Below are 23616 nucleotides of genomic sequence, written 5' to 3'. Positions count from 1 at the left end.
CTGCACCGATAGCCACTCTTTTATACCGTCCGCATCGGTCATTATATACGGGTGATGCCATCAGCTTTACGTTACCGGATGCTACCCTGCGAACTCGGAACACTTCACTGCCGCCTCAGCTCTCACAAATTCACATACAATGAAATACAATCCCGTACAATGCATAATGGCACATTCCGGTCTTTCGCAATACAATGCTTGCTGTTGGCCAAAAAGAGTTCTGTATAGGAAAGCTCAGCCACCTGGAATTTCCAGATGTGTATTGCAGGCCTCATCAAGTTATTTTTTTTATGCATAACTACAAGTTGCTTTACATAAATGCTGCTTTGTGGTTACAAAAAGCTCCTCTAACTAAAAAGATTGTGAGCTACGAACAATTATTGCAAACATATTGACATCTCGTCCTGCTGCTTCGTTTATTTTGTAAATTACATCAATAAAACACCTACCATTAATTATAATAAATATAAGAGGCTTATGTTTCCCCGGGAAGTTGCATGCGTCCATCAAGCTTTTTCTTGGCGACCTCAGAGCGCACGTTGGGGGCGCCTAAAATCTGCCGGAGCTGGTGTTTGAATGCCGCCCAGTCATGCAAGGTGCTCTCGTGGTTGAGAAACAAAGTTCTGGCAACGTCAGTGAGGTGGAATGCGACGTTGCGAATCTTGTGCATATCATCCCACCGTTTAGACTCACTAACGTGTTCATAATTGTCCAGCTAGTCGTCAACGTCGTCAGTACGAAGGTCAGCGAACATGGTGGGATCGCGCTGCCGCGTGCTGACGGTCCATGAAGGAACGGTCGGTGGGGCAGAGACGGTGCCGCTGGAGGCTCCTTGAGGATCTTGTTGGGGCATGGTGGCGGAAAGGCGGAGCAAGCGGCGACCTGAACGAAATTCCTGGGAAACTCGAAGGCGTAGAGAACCAAGGGATCGAGAGCAGCCTCCAACACTTGTGAGACAGCTGTTAAACCTTGATGATTTATTTATCAGGCCACGCGCTGAAGAAGATGACGCTGGTCATGATGATGAATACATACAGATGAAGAAGGTGAAGGAGTAATATAATGCTCACAATATTAAGTCTGATTTTAGCTTTGTTTAGTAGTCAAGAGATACGAAGCTAGCGCGGTTTTTTGAAAGAAACGGAATCAAAACGTGAGTAACATAAACTTGAGCATTAATTATTTGCTTACTCTAAGTAGGTTGGTGTGGTACGTGAATATTTTTATATCCTGGAAACTCTTAGACTGGCACTATGGATGCCTTAAACTTTTACTTGAAGCATCTGAGTTATCGAAATAAGTATACTGCCATGTATATATCAAGTGAATTTTACAGTATCATATTTAAACCCGTACTGATAAAAAGTTCTTACGCTAGAAGTGTTGGTCCAATGGCCAACTGCGCTTATTGGTAACCCGGCCTCTATATATTAGCGTCGCATTCACAAACATTTACCAGCTCGACACGAACCCCCGACTTCTGAAGTAAACAGTAGTTGATCAGGCAGCTACCTCTAATAATCGCCTTGTAGAGTTAACAAAGTGCACCAGTCACCTTAGCCAACTGTGTACCATCGTCGCGCTTGCAGAAGTTGAGACGGTTCTTCCATTCAATGAATGGAATTATAAGCTCGGCTAGCGCTGACAACGGGACAAGAAATGGATGCCTCTGTTCGTAATTACGTCATCCGTATTCTTAACTCTCGATAATTTTGAAATCTTAAGAATAAATATTATTTAAATTCTGGAGTTTTACGTGCCAAGACCAGAATATGATCATGCGGCACGCCGTAGTGGGAGACTTCAAAATAATTTTGACCACCTGAGGTTCTTTAACGTGTCTCAAATACACGATACACGGGCGTTTTCGCATTTCACCGCCATCGAAATGCGACCGCCGCGGCCGGGATTTGATTCCGCGTCTTTGGGCTTAGTGCCACAATGCCAAAGCAACTACGCCACCACGGCGGGTAAGTTTAAATATACAAATGCTATTTTGCATAAGTGAAGAAATAGACCATCAAACCTTTTTTTTTTTTCGCACTCCTTCTTGTAAAAGGCCTGAGCGCTCGACTGAAAAATGTATACGCTGCATTCACGTACGATTTACTTAGTTCATTACAGTTGGCAAAGGCGAACGACTTTCAAAAAATGTGATTACAAGAGCATGAATAACAAGGAGCTCTACGGGCAGCTATGTATGACCGGCGTGAAAAATGTCTCCTGCTCGAAATCGTGGGCCCCAACAACGACAGCACTGCGACAATCCTTTCAGCAAAAACTCATTGTAGCATCTTGAACGGGCAGCGCAAGACGAGAAAGACAAAAGGCAGGAAACAGACAGGACAGCGCTGAACTCTGTGTTTCCTGCCATTTGTCTTTGTGGTCTTGTGCTGCCCCTTCAAGGTGTTCAACAAGTACTAACTCGCCCAAATGTTGATTCTTCTACACGCATTCTAGCATTGTTTGTTAAGAAAGGGTAGGATAGCTATTTCCTATGATCGATCCATCTCAACCAATAGTGCTAATACTCGTTATAAATAGTTCACAAGCAGTTGATCAGCTTCTCATAAATTAGTTAAATAACTTACTTTTGATATAAAGACCACAGTATAGACCAATAAAATTATCTAACGGAACGCTGGAATTTCAATTAAATGAATAGTACATTATGACAAAAGATAAAAACGTTGAAGCTGGCATATGTGATAGAATATTCCGGCAATTAAGAAAACGAGTTGTGAGGAAACCTGCAAAGCCGTGCTCAAAATATGACAGCAAAATGTTTAAGTGCGTATCCGTACACATACCGTGTACTTGAAACGTGAAACGCTTCCCGCATTCTTGTATGCAGCTACTAGCGTAGCCGCCTACAAGAATGTGGGAAAGCATATCAGCTGCGGCTCGAGGGCGGCATGCGTCAATCAATCAGAATGTCTTATAAATGTTCTAGTATTAAAAGAAAGCGTCCGAGGATACGCGAACCACAAATTTATTTTCACGACAAGTGTCTCCCTGCTACAATATTAGGCCAGCCGCCAAGTGGGCCACCATGGACCATTAAAACAAGAGGTCTGCCTGATTTGGTTGAAGAGCACCTCAAGATGTTGCCAATCAGTGCTCCTGTCCTTGTCTACGCATTCCAATAATCAGGTATCCATACATACATTCAAGCTCTGTGGAAGCGTTCTATTTACCGATATGCGTCGCAGTGGCGTGCGGCATATCTAGCATTTTTCCACTCGCTACCGGGTTCTGGGTCTGGTTCCCAGTCACAGCGGTTCTATTTTTATATGGAGAATGTAAAGCCACTTGGGTATTAAGATTTAGGTGCACATTAAACAAACAGATGGTCATAATTATTCCTCAGCTCCTCTAATCGGCTAATCATAGCATATGTTATGCTTAATATTATAATAATCATGCAAACATATACAGACATCGGCAAGAGAAAGAAAAATGGGCTAACAATTTCATGTTGCTAACAATTGCAGAAGAAGGAGATAAAAGAAGAAAAAGGAGAGGGGACCAAACAATAGATCACACAGTCACATGCAAAAGTACCAGCGGGACAGAAGAGAGCCCAGTTTCGTGGTTGACAAGAATTTTCAGTACAGCTTTGTGAGCCTCATATGGCGTCGGCGCGCGACCTTTCGAAAGGAATATTGCGATACCAATTACATGGACACTTGGCGTTAACTTACGCTGTCGTCGTCGGCGTCGCCGTGATGCAGAAGGACTGTGACTGCTATAAACTTCTAGCGATCAATGCATTTTTGTTTATAGTAATTTTTATCATCTGGGAATTGCTGGATCTACTCAACGTACTTACCACCGCAGTTTCTTTTTCGACAGCCGTTAGACGAGGCAAAAAGCTGGAGCGATAGTTTTGTGGCAAGCCACCGCTGTATAAGTGTAGGCTACAAATCAATATCTAAACGAACAAAGACTTACGTAAAACAAACGCAAGAATAATACAGGAAAGGTAGAGTTTAGGACGGCAAGAAATGCGAAAGGAAAGTTTTTGACGCATCCGCCAGTGACGTCCTCATCGTAATAAGAACAGAGCTCGTCGTTACCCTGTTCCTTATGTAACTACCTGTCGTGGTTTGAGGGTGAGCAGGCGTTTTCACTGAGGTGAACTCTATGGATAGTAGAGTCTCTTATTTTCCGAGGAAATAGTAACAGCATGACAGAGAAACAATTCCACAGCGGATGAATACTTCCGGAAGCGCTGTAGAGCTTAATGTCTATGGGGAAGAGTGACCAGTGGAATCCCCGCTAACAAGCGGATCGAATTTCAAAACAAGAATTCATATGCAGCACGTTCAGTCTAAGAATAACCGAGGACAAGCAATTTATTTTACTTAATCCCTGGTAAAAAATTTGTCCTTTACATTTTCACGTAGAATTCCTGGCGAAGTGGTATTTTGTTAAAGAAGCGCTAGAAAAAACGGTTGTAAAGTGGTCGTTGTCTTCGATTACAGCAGGGCTTGATGCTAAGATATGGTAACGCGAGCTTCTCGGTAGCTCTCCTCGCTTCTAAAGAAAACTATGGCCATATTGGGACGATCCAGTCCAGGCTACCCGGTGATCAGACCATGTAACGTACTCAAGAGAATAGAGGGTTCCCTAAGAAGCAAAGTATCACATGGAGGGATGAGAGCTGCTTATCTTGTAGCCTCATCACTCCTTGTAATCATGTCGCCGTCAACTGTCAGCCCCTTCCCTTGAAAGCAACTGTGCCGCTCCAGTGCATTACCGATTGTGCACTCTAGAAACTACACAACCTTTCCCATTTCAGTCTATGTCGTAAGTTAAGCTAGAATAATAGCATACATGCTATTCAGATCATATCCATACTGCGTCCATTGCTCCTATTAGCATTACACTTTTCATTTCATTTCAAGCCATTTCATTTCACCGCTCATCGTGCGGTCACAAGCATAGCGCCTAAAGCTACCTGCTCTCAATAGTAAATGTGGATTTCCACTACCATAACCAATAGCTCCGCTCGAAAATAGAAACACATCAAGGCTTTCTCCAGCGACTGTACTTTTTACGGTCTACTTTGAATGCAGCAAGTGAAATGACAGTGGTATGCAGTAAAACTTGGCCTACCATGATGCCCCGCGGGAATCCTGTTCCTTCCGTGATGAATGTTACGGGTACATGCGCAGGGTAGTGTGTGAAAATTCAGAGCGCAATCGCCCAGCTTTGGAAGAGCTGTGGATAGGCAACTTGTCATTATCTCTATTTGCAAGATCACTATCCAAAGCTAGGGAATCGAAGTTTAGCGCAACACTGTATGACGTCATTGTTTCCTGCAAGAGGTAAAATGAGCTCGAAAGACGACAAACACAGCACTTATATAAGCAGGTCTCGAACATTATCCCCTCGTGCACACAGCCACTGTTTTCGAAACGACCCCCACTCCATCAAAGTACAATAGACACAAGTTCGTATGTTTCTATGCCGAACAATGTAGATGCGTGGAAGGTCGCCCAGCATATTCCATGACGGCAGTGCCAAAAGTGTTCCGCCAAAGCAGCTGCATTTATAAGAGTCATTGTGAGATTTAAAAGGTGAGAGTTCAGTGGCTACCATGTATTCCCCATTTCGCCCGCGTATTACTTACATAAATTTACGTTTAGTAAAGGTTATCTTCATGTAAAGCGTTGCCATGTCTGTATACGTTCATGATCTTTTTTTTACCCCGGCATAGCAACCATTAACAATTTCACAGCGGGAAGGGGTGGCTGCTTTTCGCAAACATGATGATTTCGAATATGAGAAGAGGACATGCTGTAAGCCTCCTTGTGCTATGCTTAGCCATTTTTCTGCTCACGAGCAGTGAAATCGATGAAGACGCCTTCAAAAGCACCGTAAGTCTATGCACGTTCCTTTTCAATTTCATGCTTTCTAACTAGATGAGTTAACTGATATTACGTAGAATAACCACTGTAAAAAATAAACGGTGCACGCATGTCCTGTTATGCATGTATATCTCGATTAGGTCAAGTGTTCACGCTTGGTCTTGAAAATTCCAATGCTAACTCCCTTCTGCTGTTTTTGTTTGTGTCTGGTGAATGCTCCTCCATTAATGAGTTAGTTATCACGTGGTCTACCAGGGACCGAGCCAACAAAAGTACAGCACACAAGGTTATTTAAATCTATTTGAGATTCTGGGAACCGTCCCGATGTCATGCTATATTTCAACCTTTTCTGCGCACGTTTAAAATTAATATAGCATTATTGAAGTGAAATCAATATACCACACAAGATATAGTTCGCATGCATGAAAGTGAGCTGAAAATTATGCTTCTGACAAGATCTCCCTAGTGGTGTTGTGGGCACAGACGACAGGAGCCACACCTACTAAAAAATGTAACCAGGTTCTGACACTTGGAAACAAACTGTGGTTGCCAAATGTACGATTCCAGCTTCAGTTTGAGTGTATAACTTTATTTTCTCCTAACAAAGCATGCTTTCTTACCAGATCAGATGTTTAAACATTCTTGAATGCATCAGTAGAGAAAGAGGAGCAGATTTTAAGGAAGAGAAAGGAGATGTCGACCTGGAGAGTGCGTCTCTAGCCTGCTACTCCTCACTGGAATAAGGGGAAGTGGGAGGTACAGGAAAAGGTGGGTGGCAGGTGATAATAAGCTGTTGCTAGGCTGGTAAGGTGCAGCACCGACAACATATTGAAGTACCTGTTTTTGTACATATACGAACAATTCTCCCGTTTCAGTCCTCTCACGACAGTGCATTGCGCTGGGAATCTATAACTTGCGAATCTGATTCCACGATCAGACGGCTCATAGCGAGGCCAGTCTGTATACCGCTTTCTGGTAGTCAGCGAGCTAGTGTATACGCTTCCTTAAGCCTACATTCCGATTACAAAACCTTTCAATAGCCCATTACGTTTACAATTTAGCACAACGGCATAGTTGATGAGAGGTAAGAGAGAAGGCTCTCTATTGAAAGGCAGACGATTTTGACGGTGTGTGTAAGGACGCCTGCATGTTAATCTACATGGGGGAAAGGATGTGGGGTTGAAATGCCCTAAGAGAGAAAGAGGTTCGAAGGAAAAAAAAAAGTCGCAAGTTTCGCCCGAAAGGCGAAGCACCGATTGCGATAACAAATTAGTGGATAGCTGTACGAAGTAAGGATAGTACTCGTAAACATGTAAACATTCGCTTACTAACTAAATTAACGATGATAGAATGTGTAATCATGACCAAACGAGGACATAGGAAGAAACAGACACACAGAGACAGCGCTGTCTTTTTGTGTCCGCTTCTTCCTACGTCCTTGTTCAGTCGCGCTTACACATTTTATCGTGGATTCAAACCAACTAGCCCGCGAACGTGTTTTAACTCAATTAACAAGCGCGGTATCAAATGCGCACAGGCAAACATGAGCTCATTTCACTCGATGAGCGCGGATAGTCGCTGTCAAAATGCTGGAGTGAGGAATCGCGGCAACAGAAAGCGAATTGACCTTCGTACATTCCTTGCTTCAACGAAGTTACCGGCACTACACACACTCTGCAAAGATCGCAGATCGCTTTAAGATGAGGCCCGCGCGGGCATGCACTTTGGCCATGTCGCAGATCGCTTTCAAGACACACGAGCGTCGGCAACGCGTCCTTATGGCGTCCGCCAACGCCGTCTACTACGGCGGCCGCCATTCGCGAGCGCAACGGCGTAGTAGACGCCGCTGTTGTCTCCACTGCGTACACAGCGGCGGGCGAGGAGGACATCGAGGCACCCTAGCAGCCGCCGTAAAAGAACGCCTCTCCTCCCTCGCCTGACTCCCCTGCCTCGCGCGCGACAGGAGAGGGCACGCTTCGGCCCGCGTACCTCGCTCAGGCACGCAAGATTGAACCACGTTCGCCGGCTCATCCTCGCAAGCTCTCACTCGCACATATGCGCGCGACGACAGTTTTATCACCCTTCGACTTTACAAGCAACGTCACGGCGACAGCGACGGCGACGCCGATGGCAGAAATGCGCCTGGAGCGTTTATATAATTGCTGTCACAATAAAACATATCACAAAGATTGACTTTATATTGCCATATATTTGCTGTGTTGCCTACAAAATGAAGCCTACAATCAATAAGGGTTGGTCATTCTAATGTGCATATAGAGAGTTAAGCTTTTCAAGCAAGTAAATATCCCCAAGATAAGCGACAAACAACCTTAAAGTCTGCCGTTGCGTGGAAAGCAATGCCGCTGCATTTCCTGTTCCTGTGATGTGACTGTGCTGTCTGCCTTACAGCATCGCAGCTGAAAGCGCAATTATTTCCAGCTTTGAGTTGATAGGGGTCATGGCCGTAGGCCTAACCACTGCACGATGGAAACTTTATAGGAGCGAGAGAGTCATAATTTGGACGCCAATATTATGATGCACGACCACATTCATGTTACAGGCAGAGTTAATCGGCAGCAAGGGATACCCTGTCGAAGAGTATGACATCAGGACCGACGACTGGTACATCATAACTGTGCAAAGAATACCTGCCGGACGTGAAGACATTCTAGGGGGAATCGAAGTAACAAAACCAGTCGTCTTGCTGATGAGCGGACTTGAAGGCTGCAGCGCGGACTTTGTGGTGAACATGCCGCATCAGAGTCTCGGTGAGCCTTCCTGGGTACGCGGTTGCATTCCATCACTTCTTCTTGCCTTTCTGGTGTTTTTACTCTATTTATTTCTTCTCTTTCTTCTGTTACGCTTTTTTTACGGAATGCAGGAAAAGGTCAATATTTAACGAAATCTGCTTGTAACTTTCACCAAAGTTTAAGCGGGCATTTATGACTGCTGTAACAGAAACTAGATGCATTATCAGCGGCAGTTACATGGATGTTGACAGAAATTAAATGCTATTGTAGTGCAGCTGCAGTGCCCTATGCTACGGCATAATTATTAAGCCTAACAATTGATAATTATTCATTATTATAATGGTTACTTGACTCATCTTTCTATGAAGCTGTTTTGTTTGCCCTAAAAAAAGTGAATAGAACGAAATGACAGCGGGCAGACAGCAGTGTTGGTGAAGAGGATTCCAAGTGAGTAAATAATAAAAAGAAAGTGCACCAATGTGCGAGATAGGAACATAGCAGAGTGTGGGTGTAGGCCAGTTGGTGATTTATGATTTTGGGAAGTTAGCGCAAGGAACACATGAGACATGAAGAAAGATACAACACGAAGCGGTTAGTGCGCGCGGCATGCTTCAGATAATAATGATAGATATTCAAAAAGGAAGCGCGGCAGAGACAAAAATATTTTTTTTTCTTATAGGTACACTGTTTGTGGCCTCCAAAATCACATGTGAGGAATAATGAGTCACTTAGTAAGATTTTCTACTAAAGGAAGGAAGGAAAAAGTGGAGAAGGAAAGGCAGGGAGGTTAACCAGTTTAGCTTAACCGATTTTCTACTAAGCATTCTCATTGTGACATCGGTCTGTAGGATGCAAAAGAAAACCCAATCCAACGCCATGGTTTCTACAAGGGCACTTATCTTCACCAGTGATATGCTTGAATGAAACAAATCCTTCAATTTCAGTGTTTGCCCTGGGTTGAAACTTCACTTGTTCGCCCAGAGTTAATCAATTCAAGCTTCTGTGTTCTTGTCGCCTCTTTTCGACACAACTTGCAAATGCAAAACTATTGCGAGCTAATGCTCATGGCACGTCCGTTTACTAACAGTTCTGACTGCCGAGACTGGTGCCACTTGTAAAATACCCGCCCGTTTTATCTCTAGATATGCTCCCATGTTCGTTGGGTGGCGTTGTCATGAAGTAATTGTTGTAAATGTATTTGTATTCGGGAGCAACGGTACGTAGTTTGCCAGTAAATATTGGAACCCTTTTTTGCTATGTTCTGTAGATAAATATCTGAGATGCTTGTGACAAACCGAAAATGTGACGTCTAGGTAGATGTGACAAGCATCGGGCCATATTTTTTGAAAGACTAAAACATTAGCTTAGCAAAGGCAATTTCATCGATCCATTTACACGCAAACACACACACACGCACAGAGAATGTCTTTTAACTTCAATGAATGCGCACTAAGAGCAAATTATCTCCTTTTGCATTACACTTAGGCTTCATACTAGCTGACAACGGCTTTGACGTGTGGTTGGGTAACGTCAGAGGCACGGAGTATTCACGTCATGTCTACCTAAAGAAGACGGACAGGAAATTTTGGAATTTCAGGTACCTGTGCATGTGAATAATTTCTTTCACCTTGAGTGTTCTAGCACCCAGATCACATCGAGCTACAAAAGAACGTAGGACTAGAAACAGTTTTTTTAGGCACGAAAACAATCTGGCAAACGACTTTTGGTTCCTTCGTAACAGGTATTTCCGCTGCAACCGCCTGTAAAGATGCCCTGAGTTAGCATGCTCTGGGTCAGTAATGTTTATTTATTTATTTATTTATTTATTTATTTATTTATTTATTTATTTATTTATTTATTTATTTATTTATTTAATTATGCGTTAGCATTCTTAGTGTACTTCACGCACTTTCCGGAGGGCATCTGTCTATGTTTGCATCTGACCGTTTTCCCGCCTATTTACCTGGATCATTGGGCTGCTGTGCTGCGGTAAAAGGGTCCGAAATGAATTATCGGACCGACTTGGGTCACTGAGTATGTGGCAATGTGTGCATACATGCCGCTCGTCAACGAATCCCTTTCACGTTGGTCACTATAGATACGAGACTGGGCAGGTACTGCTGTTCCAAGAAACTCGTTGACGCCGACCTGGAACATTGGTTCTGTGCCACTCCGTCTACGATAGTCTTCAATGAACCTCTTTGATTACAACTTAAATCACTGGGCATGTACGTGCCAGTACATGTGCGTCGCTCGTCTATGAACGTTTGCAAAGTTTGTGAACGTTTAAAGCACTGGTGCACCTCGCATATCGAAGGCCACGCACAGGATTCACGGCGGCGCGTCTAGATGGCGTCACGTGCTGTTAGGGAAGCGAGAAAGAGGAGGACCGCTGCAGTACCCGTTTCGTACATAGATAGCTTAGGTTCCACGGAGGCGAGACGTTGCGTCATTATATTAGTTAAGCACAGACTGACGGCAGCCTAATGTATCGGCGGGGCATTTGCTTGGTCTCGACTGATTTCAAGGCGATTTGCTGCGAGCACACACAGCGTTCCCTCTATTTCGCTTTCCTCTTTCTGTTGCCCCTTTCCCTTGCCCCAGTGTAGGGTAGCAAACCGGGCGCTCGTCTGGTTGGCCTCCCTGCCTTTCCTCTCTTTGCTATCTCTCTCTCTCTCTCTAAACGTTTTACCGTGGACTGTCACCGTGAGATGGTTTCTGCTGAATTTTTATTGTGCCCTCAGGATTAAATGCGTTACGGAGGGAAGTAGTTGCAGCAAATAAACGAAAATACATGAATGGAAATACAGTGAGTGTAAAAATAAGTTACGAAGACTTCTGATCATACAAATTCAGCTACTGCTTCGCAATATATTAAATAAGTGGTCACGAGAAACACGTGTTATGTACAAATTAGCAGTGTGTGTTATATTGCAAAGAAAGAACACATCTGATTATACAGTATTATCCCTGTGCTAACCTTATCACACGTATATTAAGAGAGAGAGAGAGAGAGAGAGAGAGAGCGAAAAGACACAAACTTTAATAACATACACATATATCACGAACCACGCATGGTAATGCGGGAAAAATGCTAAAGCAGCCCCACTCAGATCATCGAAACTTTCGTAGTATTCTTTTGCGGTGGCTCCGCAGCGTCTACTTGAAACAATCACTCTGTATTTGCTGTCCACAGCTCCATAAAGGTCCTTGCCAAAATATGCCTATGGCAAAGGCATTGTCTTCAATGAACCGGTCCCAATAAGCACCGCACATGATTTGAGCTGTCATTGTAAAGATTGAATTTTAACGGCCTACACTGCCGTTATAGTTTGTCTTGGGTGAGCTATCGCGCCAGTTTCTGCTACTAACTTCACGTGCCAACTTGTTAACTTGTCCTCACCCCTTCTTCAGTTTTGACGAAATGATTAAGTACGACTTACCAGCGCAAATAGATTGGATACTTCGCCAGACCAAGAAAAACACTCTGCAGTTTGTTGGATGGTCCCAAGGAGGCGGCATCATGTTCGGGTTGCTTGCCGACAAGCCCAAATACAACAAAAAGGTAAGACCAAGACTAACTTTAAAATGTTTTATCCCGTTTCTTTGGAGCTATCCGCGGTGACAAAGTACCGTTAACGAGATCCGCGGACTGGATTTGCAAGCTTTGAGTCCGAGAAACCTGCTTGTGATGAGCGGAGCGTCTTCGCTTTGACAGTCACCTCCTGGTCTTACCAATGTAAAAGCAGCACAACAGAGCACGGAAGGCTGGCACAAGCACTGAAGCCAGCGTTACTGTATAGCCCTACGAATTAGCCACACGCACCATGCAGCTCCGCCTAAATCTCGTTTTCTGAAACCAATTAGTACGTTGGAAGAATGAGCCGTTTCCTCGATTCCCTCCTATACTAAGCTTTTTTCTAAAGCTCGCCGTACAGCAGCCATTCGTTCTTGGAAAACATGATGGTAGCCAGGCTCTCAAGATGTTGAAAGGCTATTCGTGCGGTGTACTTCAATAAAAACTTCTGATAGTAAAGGTATTGTGGCGCAATGTAAAATAACATACGGCAAAAAAAAAAGGAGGCGACGGAAAGGGCGCCTTTCTGGCGCTCTTTCTGGCGTCTTCCTTTTTCTTTCTTCTGTTAGTTTACATTAATTACGTCACATTTTTTTTATTAGCTATGCACCATCTCGCCCAACATGGTACCCTGCCAACGTTTGTGACCGTGAGTTGGAAAACGATTTTCTGTCCCTGGTAGTTAGCTTTCTTCTTTCTTCTTCTTATTATTTTTTGCACTATTCAGGAAAGGCGTGATACCTAATTATAGCAAAATAAATATTCCTGCTGTAAATATGTGCATCACCGTTTTACTATTCGATTTTCGATTCGATTTTCGACACTTACCATTCGTATTCGATTCGCATTCGAAAAAGTTGATGCTCGCCCACTTCTAATCAAGAAAGGCACTTGGGATTTCGTTCCAATTCCTGTATTTGGAACGTAATATCTCGACGTTGTATCATAAGAACGCAGCAGCCAGAATGATGTTTACGGGCCTTTTTGGCGTCACTTGCTAGTCCGAAGGGCGCAAATTCCCGCGAGCCATACAGGCTAACATATGAGCCAGTTCTCTAACTGCACCTATTTCTCGAAATAATTTTAGAGAAACAATCCATGCAACAACGCACTACGCCTGCTCTCAGTTCTGTCACGGTGCTTTACCTCTCGAAAAAAAAAAAAGGAAGCTCGAAAAGAAGAGGCTACATTAGGTTTGAGGTAAACCACGCTGCTAGGGGGCAACGTGAAAATTCATAAATTGTGCACTGATGTTCACACGCCGGGCAAGCAGTATTATAGCTGAAATGAAATCGAAGGAGTCGAATTGTTTCGGCACATAGCAGCAGGCTCGTAACACACCTATATAGCACACACTGACACAGAGCACATGTATATATAGCAAGTCCCCCCCCCCCCCCCCCCTTTTTTTTGAGCTACACATAGCAGATGTTTTTCGTTTTCGTTTTTGTTTAACAATCAGAGAGTCAGCTGGTAAGGAAAGCGCGGCTGGGGTGTAAGAAAACTAGGTGTGCCGATGTATTTGCGCGGTGCAGAGTATGCAGAACTGGAGAAAAGCAGGGATAATTAATAATTTCTAGGCGAGATATCTATGTACAGCGGTGGACCTTATTCAGCCGGTCACTAAGTCAGCCTTGCGCGTGATGAAATTGGGAGACCCTTAGAAGCCAAGATATCTGCCCGTTTCTCAGCTGCGCGAATGATCAATGTTGCAATTTATTTTACTGATATGACTACAAAACGCTACTTGTAAAGCAAGAGGTGACTGGCAGGTGACTCTAGGTGACTCTAGGTCTAGGTGACTGGCAGCAAAGCTACCTAAAGTTATTCAATGATTTCTTCAATAAAAGTACAATGGAACTAAGCCAGTGCATGCCTACACAAGTGATGTGATCTTGCTTTCTTCCTTTTTTTTTTTTTTTTTTGCACCCACATTCGTAGGTTAAGTTCTTCCACGCTATGGCACCGACCGTTTTTATGGGCCACATGACGGCACCAGTAAAGAAATGGATTAAGTTGCCACATTCTACCATAGTAAGTAAGCTTTTCGCCACTGCAAAATCACTGACAGCCTAAAACACAATGCTAGGAAGCCGGCGGTCTACAGCCCTTTGTAGTGCCTTCTTCAACACAGCCGGCAGATTCCACGCCCTGTGGGAATCGATGTTATGCAAAGCACTGTGCGGGGAGACTACCAAGTTAACGAAACGACCATGAGAACACCAACACGTAGGCAGCTGTTTCATGACCTACATGACATGCATGTCATGACATTCATCATATCATGACCTATCATTTATGTTTGCCATACACATTTGTCATGCCATGCTAATTGTGGTACATAACAAGTTAACAAAACGACCATGAGAGCACCAAGACGTAGGCGGCTGTTTCATGGCCTACATGAAATGATATTTATGTCATGACAGATCATTTATGTTCTTCATACACTCTTGCCATACTATGCCAATTGTGGTACATGCCAAGTTAACGAAATGACTATGAGAGCACCAAGACGTAGGCGGCTAGATAGATAGATACAGATACAATCAAAGTGGCAAATGTTCGCAAATAAATGCATAGCATTTAAAATTTCCGCCTATATATCTTCTTACCGCACGTGTTATTTGGTTAATTTATCGATTTGTTGATTCACCAAGAAGCTATATGCATCCAACACACATTTTGAAATCTATGCCAAGCGAAACCTTCGTGGATCAGCTATTAAACACTATAAAGCTGTCCATCTTCGGCAACGCATTTAGCAGCATAGCGAAGCCGCTTCTAACCGCAAACAAGCGAAATTCAGAGCCCCTCATCACGTGACCTACGTGACCCACGCGAGCGTGAACCAAACTGTCTCCGGGATCGGGAATTTTACAGCGTGAGCTGTTATGGGCTAATTCCTACAGCCATTTCGGTTGGCAAGGTTGTCCGCTGCCGTTGCCGGCGTCCGTCGCAGCTATCGCCCGGAATGAGAAGCTACCCAGTTCCCACCGGGATCGAACGCGGGCACTGTGCGCGGGAGTAAGCTACTCTACCACTACGCCAAGCCTGCGCTTGCTGGATGCTATGGAAACGTGCCCTCTACACGCGTCCTAGCGCGCGAGGAGTCGCGCAATGTGAGACGCGCGCCGCGTAGCATCGATACGTGCGGGCTGTGCATTCTAGTTGCGTTTTATTGTACCAAGTCGCACACCATGTAGCAGTTGCATAGGTAGCGGTACAAAGTAGATAGCCTCTTCAGGGACTGCGCACACAATTGACTACACCAAAATAGTCTATAAAAAGAAAAAGCAGTGGTCAAAATAATTGTAAATAAAGTATGTCACATACCTATCGAAGCATTTCTGGATGAGCGTGACCTGAAAGTCTAATCGTATGTGCAAGTGTATTTAGTAAAATAAGTTGTGAGGTAGACGACTGGATGTTCGCACGCAGTGTCAATAAGTAATCATGTAACCGTACGCCAAGCATATTTTTCGAGTGGCTGGATAGATTTGTTACAAGTTACCCAGGCACGAAACATTTCAATTTCTAATATTTGACGTTTCACCCGCCGTGGTTTCTCAGTGGCTATAGTGTTGGGCTGCTGAGCATGGGTTCGCGGTATCGAATCCCGGCCAAGGCGGCCGCATTTCGATGGGGGCGAAACGCGAAAACATCCGGGTACTTAGATTTAGGTGCCCGTTAAAGAACCCCAGCTGGTCGAAATTTTCGGAGTTTTCCACTGCGGCGTGCCTCATAATCAGAAAGTGGTTTTGGCACGTAAAACCCTATAATTTAATTTAATATCTGACGTTTCAGCGGAGAGTTTTCGCATTGTGTCCACAGTTTGAAAACATGACAAAGCTGACTGAATATTTGCAAAACCTTTAATTCGTTATCCAGCTCTGGCAATTATCATGATGGTGAAGACATAAGAAATCCGGTGAAACTAAATTTTCATTGGAGAGAATTACTTTGCGTCTGAAGTGGATAGAGACGTTTTGAGGAAGAAAAGGATGAATAAGGAGAAGTATACAAACATGATAGAATGAAAACGTGCATACCTGATTGTCTCAAGCAGGCTAGGTGACTATTTGTCATCCGCCATTTCAAAGGGGATTCCAACAAATTATCATCATTACTAGCAGCATCTTATCAAGGCACTTGTCACGATGATGATGATGATGATGATGATGATGATGATGATGATGATGATGATGATGATGATGATGATGATGATGAACTTTGGCATCCCCTTAGAAACGGGGTGGTGACAAATAGACACTTAGCCTGCTTAATTTAATCAGATGTGCTGTAGATGTTTTTCCTTCTACATGGCGCACATGCGAGATGCGCCCCTCGTAGCGTCCATATGTGCAAACATTACATTGCAGTTGCGTTGTATTCCATCCGGTCTCCCGACATGTAGCAGGTGCATCTATCATGACACGTGTCAAGAGATGTAACATATGCGCCACTGCCCCGTTTGCAAGGAGATGCCAATAAATCTTCATCATCAGCAGCAGCATCGTATATCGTGCCATTTGTCGAACGATGTTAGATGCGAGATGCACGCCACGTAACGTCTATACGTGCAAATATCGCATTGTAATTGCGTTGCACTCCCCCAGGTGTCACGACATGCAGCAGTTTCATCGTATCACGCACGAGTCAAGGGATGCGACATGTGAGCCGCGTAGTCTCCTCGATACCTGCTTTTGCTCTTCGGTACACGTTGTGGCGCCTCCTCGCAAGGTACGACCTGCTGCCCAAGAAGCGAATCGTAGAGCTAAGCGCGAGGCTGCAACCAGGCAACGTCGGGCTCAGTAGACCGCTATGCATAGAACAGCACAAGCCGCCGCTCGCCGCCGACGGCGGGAGGAGAGTTCAGTGTGTTCTCTCGCAAAGAGACTTCGCCGTGAAGACCCTCCAGCGCGTGTTGCCGAAAATGAAGCCCCTATGGAGCGGCTTCTCTGCACCTCATGCTGTGACTGTGCAGCGTGTGCCACGCAGGCCTGACTTGCTTTCTTCTATTTTTTTTTTTAGTGACTCCGTGACAAGTCCAGCTTAAAATTGCACTATATCTCTAGGACAAGCCCATCTTATTCGGCAAGAACTCGGCCGAGTAGGCGCACCACACCCCTGTAACGAAGGCACAGAAAGTTAACTTTCAGAAAGGAATTGGCAGCTTGAAGGCCTATATTTATTGCGTTGAGAAATTCTAGGTAGCGTTTGTTGTTTCACTGCTTCATTTTCTAGAGAACAGAAACGACAGCTGGAACATCAGCATGTTGTACACATGGAGCTACATATAAGCCAAATCGTTATACCTGTGTCGTCCTGTGTGTAAGTTATTCCACAACGCGCAGCAGCAGGCACGGCCAGACAAGTGCTGGAGTGTTCTTCTTGAAATCTTCATCTTAAAAAAAAATACGATTTTGCACCAAAAAATATTACACGCTAAGTTGTTTCCTTTTATCACACTGAATAGTTTTTTTGAAGTAAGTAGCTGCAATGATTTTTCGCATAAGGCGTGCACACGACATATTCTCAAAATTGTTCTGAATCATAATTATTAGCTTTGCACACAGTACACTATACTAGCAGGGGACGTAAACTCTTCCATCAAACGCTCTTAACAAGTGAAACACGTGGAACTGCTCTTCTAATCAGCTGCCAAAAGCTAAGAGAACGTTAGAAGCACGCTGCTTTGTTGCTGAGATACTTTCTTATCGTCAGTGCAAGCACTTGTGTGTCTTCGCTTTTACAGAAAGCTGCCGAATTCTTCTTTGGGGGAACACTCCTCGGACGGCACGACCTCGTGTTGAAAGCAGTGAGACTAAGTTCCTGTAGAAGTGTCAAACCGGGCCCCCTCTGCAATGCAAGCTTCCGCTTTATTAATGGAGGATATCCCATCGACATGAACAAGGTAACATAGAAATCACCGTACGAAGAAATTAACAAAACGCGCCTATCTGACAGAAAATATGTGGGCAAGGGCTCCCGTCACAAAATTAGGGAGCCGCTCCTCCAGCTTACACTGTAACTGTGCTGCGTGCGCCGTGCTGGCATGACTTTATTTTTTGTCACCACTCATATCAGAAAATATTTTATTTTGTTTTCTTTTTTTACATATGCACTTATCGGAAAAGGAGACATTAGTGCTTCTCCGAAAAGGGGAAGCGTTGTAAGAGTAAAACTTCGCGAAGGAAATCACTTTGGGAAGACTTTAACGGCAATTAGTGCTTTCGTACGGCTCTTCCAACGCATATATCTGGATGCTCTAGCATGAAGTAGTCACTAAATGAATGCTTAAGTATGCTCTAAATATGCCGTACCCGTTAGAGGTAATTTCATCAGCAAAATAACGGCTTTAGTAATCTTTCAGGTGAAGCAACTCTTGCGAATGATGAATAATTTAAAGTTCCTTCCGTCCAAAGTGTAAGCTATGACCCTACGAATATAACGTCGAATTCGAAGAGTATAAATATTTCTGTTTCGCTCTACAAAAAGGACCAGGCAGGAAAATTTCTTCCATGCTTCTCGCTTCCGAAGCGCGCTCTCTATAACCAAGCGTCGAACGCATCGACGGCACTTCGTAAAAGCAAGCTTCACATGCAGCATGCCTCACCGACATTACCAATAAAAATACTGCCGCGAACTATAAGCGTGGCGATTCAATTACCTGTACAAAGAAAGGGTGAATGAGCAAAGCAAGCCATGTGAACAGTATTTTTATTTATTTATTTTTTATTGTCTACGATATTGACTCTCTCGTACGAGAGCATAACAGGATGGCATACAATTGGTACGATAGCACAATGAAAATTGATGAAAAATACACAACATACATATGTAGGGTACATAACACGTATAGCGTTATGTACTATCTTGAATACAATTGAACGCGCCGGGTATTTAGCACTCATAACGCACCTTACCTTCCACAGACGAGGCTACCAGTGTACTTGGGAAATGACCCCGCAGGAACATCAGTACGCAACGTTCTTCACTTTACTCAGGTAGGCTGAGTTGGTCGAGCGAAGTGCGCACTTCACGTTTCCTTTTTATTTGATACGACTCGTAATTAAAAAAAAAAAAGGTTCGGTGGCGATTTAGCGGTGACTGCAAGAGAAAAGCGTTAGCATTACTTTGAACCTCTTCGAGGTCCCGGATCCATGATTGAAATAGCTTTCACCACACTGAAAGGTGTTGTTCAGGAGCCCACTTGAGATACGTATATATATATATATATATATATATATATATATATATATATATAGAGAGAGAGAGAGAGCGAGGGCAATTTGCACTTTGACAATCCTAACCAAGCGCATTAAACAGTGTTTCGTAGCTTGTCTCAAGTACCGCGCTGAGGAGTTTTAAAAATGGGAGTAGTAAGCCAAATGATACGTTACCACAGTGTGGGTTGTGAGGACAGCTTAATATTTGCACTTGACTGCTGTAGAAACACGTCATTTCGGACAATCACTATGAATACCGACAAAGCATTTTCTACGATTATTGAGTGAACCTTCTACTTCACTCTATAGCGGACTTGCATCTAACAAATTAGATGTATATAATTACTTGTAATTCGTGAGATTTCATGGTAATTCAGCAAGCTAACGATCCCTGTGTTTACCTGGTAACGCTTACTGTATTTTAATTACCTTTTTCAGTCACGAATCACATGTAACCAGTTACTTTATTGACGATGCAAAACATAACAAGCAACCTAACTTCGAGAACGCGAGTTTGACGAAAACTACAGTAAAACGTCCCTAGATTGTGCCATGCAGCAGCCTTGTAAATGCAAACGTTCATACGGGCAAACCCCGGAGCTCACTACTTGTTTCCTCCTCTTAAAGGCACCACCAAATGTTGGCCAACTAATTCAGCAGGTGCTGATATGTCTCGATAGCAAAGGCCACTTAGGGCGTTATAAAGGAAATGACATACGGACGATTTTCTTTTTCAGCTTTTCATTGGCCTAACCTGGAGCTTGTTCACCAAGCCTCAGCAAAAATGAAGTGCTGCGCGTCACAGAGGACCCTGATGCTGAAAAACCCCAAACTTACGTGCAAGATGCGCATACATCACCGCCCTGCCCCTAGCGCGCACCTAGGGCGAAGTGACTAAGCTCACTCTCTTTCCCTCTGTTTCCTCCTCGAGAAGCTTATCAGTGTATGTCCTCACAACAAAAGAGAGGGACGATGACCGACGAAATTTTCTAGAAGTTATTGTTAGTGCACATAAGCAATGCGTGAAAGGCTGCAGATCGTGCTGTTTGCTGGTGATATGCAGTGTTGATAAACGTTTGGAGGAAAATAACGTAGAAGTTATCGATTACTATTGTGTAAATTCCTCAAATACATTCATGGGGCGGTAACTGGTAACTGTAATCAATAACATTTATGAATGAAGTAATTGTAATTGTTTTCGGTTACTTGTTTTCCTGTAACGATCGAAATTCTCTTCTGTACAAAGTATACTGCATTGCTCCCAATTAGCCAAAAGCAGTTCATTCCCGAGGTAAATATTTTACGTGCATGAACCACACGGTGACATTAATTACCGTTTCTCCCCTCTAAGTGCTGCTTTTTTTTCATCACAACACTTGGTGGAGTAAAATAGAATGAGTTTTGGAGGGCAATTGCACACACGTTGATATGGACACTTTATCATTTCTATGACTGACGGTGGAACGATTGTAGTCTCTTGGAACTTCTGCATAAGCAGGAGCTTTCGACGTGCACGCAATATATTTCACAATTGTAGTTTAACACTTTTCTTGTAATAACAACTGTTACAATTTCTGCCCACGGACACTCAAGAGTTGCATGTAATTGTTGGTTCTCCACACACAAATGTTAAGCAAGTAAGCCATGGTTGACCGAAAGCGCAGCATTGGTCGAACCGATCTGCAAGCTGCCCGACGAACCATATACGTTGGTTTTATTGTTCTCTTATAATTTGCAGATCACCAAGTCCAATGAATTTCGAAAATTTGACTGGGGGCGAAAAAGGAACAAACGAGTATATGGTCAGGTATGTACACCTGTGCGAAATTGTTTCGCACTTAAAAGGCTGAATATGTTACATTATTTGCCCAGGATGTGTTCGTTTTAACCTAATCTACATTGTATTACTATAGCTCTAAGTCAGTTTCAGCAATCTAGTCTGAATTTACCCCAATAAATGCGAGCAACCTGTCAGTATTACTGTACATAAGTATGTAATCTACAGTTCTTCTGTAATGTTTAGGGACATGCTTGCGCGAAAGCATAATAGAACGCTCGAATAAAACCATTTCTTTGAAGACAAGATCGCTTTCATCCCTTTCAGTTCGTACCATTCTGCTCAAACAGTGAAAGCACACTTGACAAACGCTGCGGCAGCTGAGACGCCGTTACTGCTGCCGTTATTTTGACGTCGAATCTAACGTTGTGCACTTAGATCACTGTGAACGAACAGCTGTCGCTCCACCGAGTCGCTAAACAGTGGGTGACGGGGATGACGGCAGCGAAGTGTGGTCGAAAGTGCATGGCAAGCTATCGATGAGACGATGTGCGCTGTTATTAACTATTGGCGTGGCTAAGTGGACGTCAGTGCCAGAGGCTTTATGTTCTCTATCTGTCACTTGGCGCATGTGAATACGCGCGTTCGTTTTTCGCTTAACTTTATGCTCCGAACGTGCTTATTGCCGCCTATCACTGTCATGCAGTAAACGGCGAAGCTGTGTCGCCAAATTACTCCTGCCACTTTCTGTATCCCATATGCTCTATAGTCAGAATGAGACGATAAAATGAATTCAGCCAGGCTTGAGAACGAAGGATTATCTTCACCCTTTATTTTTCTTCGACACCGAAGAAACAAGAGGAAAGTTAGATGACTTACATGTGATTAATTAAATTATGGGGTTTTACGTGGCAAAACCACTTTCTGGTTATGAGGCACGCCGTAGTGGAGGACTCCGGAAATTTCGGCCACCTGGAGTTCCTTAACGTGCACCTAAATCTAAGTACACGGGTGTTTTCGCATTTCGCCCCCATCGAAATGCGGCCGCCGTGGCCGAGATTCGATCCCGCGACCTCGTGCTCAGCAGCCCAACACCATAGCCACTGAGCAATCACGGCGGGTGACTTACATATAATCATAGTATAGCGTTACCTTGAGATTAAATTACGTTATTTAAGCCCTGTTTTCACAATATAGCTTATTAAATCTATCTATCTATCTATCTATCTATCTATCTATCTATCTATCTATCTATCTATCTATCTATCTATCTATCTATCTATCTATCTATCTATCTATCTATCTATCTATCCGCCTACGTTGTGGCGCTCTCACGGTCGTTTAGTTAACTTGGTATGTACCAAAATTGGCACAGTATAACAAGGGCGCATGTCGAACATAAATGAAAGGTCATGGCATGAATATCGTGACACGCGTGCCCTGCAGGTCATGAAACTGCCGCCTACGTCTTGGTATGTACAAAAATTCCTCTCTCTCTCTCTTTATTTCCCTTTTTTTATCTTTTACCCTCTCCCATTTCCCTATCGCAGGGTAGAAAACGAAGTTTGCTGTTCTAGTTAACCTCCTTGCCTATCCCCATTCTTCCATCTTTCTCTCTTTATGGTGAAACAATTGATAAGAACAGACGCTGTTAGTGAATAAATTATTACGAACGCGACTGATAGACAAGTGAATCTTACGAGAGAAATTTTTTCTATATTCAGCGCAGCGCTTGAAGTTACCGACGCATTCTGCAGGGAGAAAAAGCACACGCTGTACGCAACGTATACGTATACGTACAGTTGCGTATAGTTGCGTGTGGGTATACACGGAACTATGCGCAACTGCTGGTACACGCCGCTTGTTTACGAAGAAAAGTGTATTATTGAATATTATTGAAAAATGATTTCGACTGCGCTTACGCTACCTGGTTTTGTTAGCCCGTTATAATGAATGCTAAGACAGGGATTGTCATTCGTTCTCTCATGTCAGCATGTCCTTCATTTCAGCCGAGTCCGCCGTTGTACGATCTGAGAAAAGTCACAGCAGCGGTGGCTATCTACTGGGCCGACGGAGACGTTCTCACAACTCCCCATGACATAGCACACTTAATTCGTAGGCTGCCTAATGTTGTACTCACGTACAAAGTGCCCGTGCGGGGCTTCACGCATCTGGATTTCGGCTGGAGCATCACGGCATGGAAACACCTTTACAAAAAAATTGTGGAAACAATGAAACAATACACCTAAATAAAGTCGTGCATGCCATGTTTTAAGAATCAAATGAGTAGAAAATGCGTAGGTATCTGCATTACACAGCTGCAACTGTTCCCTTCCGCCAGAAGATGTACTCGCTTTTACCTACTGAAAATTGTCGCAACGATGAGGTCGTTTATGTATGATGA

The 23616-nt window shown here is 43.7% G+C and overlaps 2 protein-coding genes across 3 annotated transcripts in view; one reads left to right on the top strand and one right to left on the bottom strand.

Moving 5' to 3' along the window:
* Positions 1–23616, bottom strand: part of LOC126521501 (palmitoyltransferase ZDHHC20-B-like) — a 178261-nt gene that overhangs the window by 33449 nt on the left and 121196 nt on the right. The gene's annotated exons all lie outside the window — the stretch shown is intronic.
* On the top strand, positions 17688–23484 carry LOC126521590 (gastric triacylglycerol lipase-like). Its single transcript, XM_055066079.2, has 4 exons — positions 17688–18120; positions 19142–19213; positions 21174–21242; positions 23222–23484. The coding sequence occupies exons 1-4, from the start codon at positions 18112–18114 to the stop codon at positions 23459–23461; spliced, it is 390 nt and encodes a 129-aa protein (XP_054922054.2). The 5' UTR covers positions 17688–18111; the 3' UTR covers positions 23462–23484.

Source organism: Dermacentor andersoni, chromosome 6 (genome assembly GCF_023375885.2).
Source record: "Dermacentor andersoni chromosome 6, qqDerAnde1_hic_scaffold, whole genome shotgun sequence".
Classification (NCBI taxonomy): domain Eukaryota; kingdom Metazoa; phylum Arthropoda; class Arachnida; order Ixodida; family Ixodidae; genus Dermacentor; species Dermacentor andersoni.
This window is presented reverse-complemented; position numbering and strand designations above follow the sequence as displayed.

Bases quoted from the DNA above. Each gene is read 5' to 3' on its own strand.
- LOC126521590 (XM_055066079.2), top strand. The intron at 19,214-21,173 runs GTAGGCTGAGTT...TATAATTTGCAG, and splicing joins ACGTTCTTCACTTTACTCAG to ATCACCAAGTCCAATGAATT. The intron at 21,243-23,221 runs GTATGTACACCT...CCTTCATTTCAG, and splicing joins ACAAACGAGTATATGGTCAG to CCGAGTCCGCCGTTGTACGA.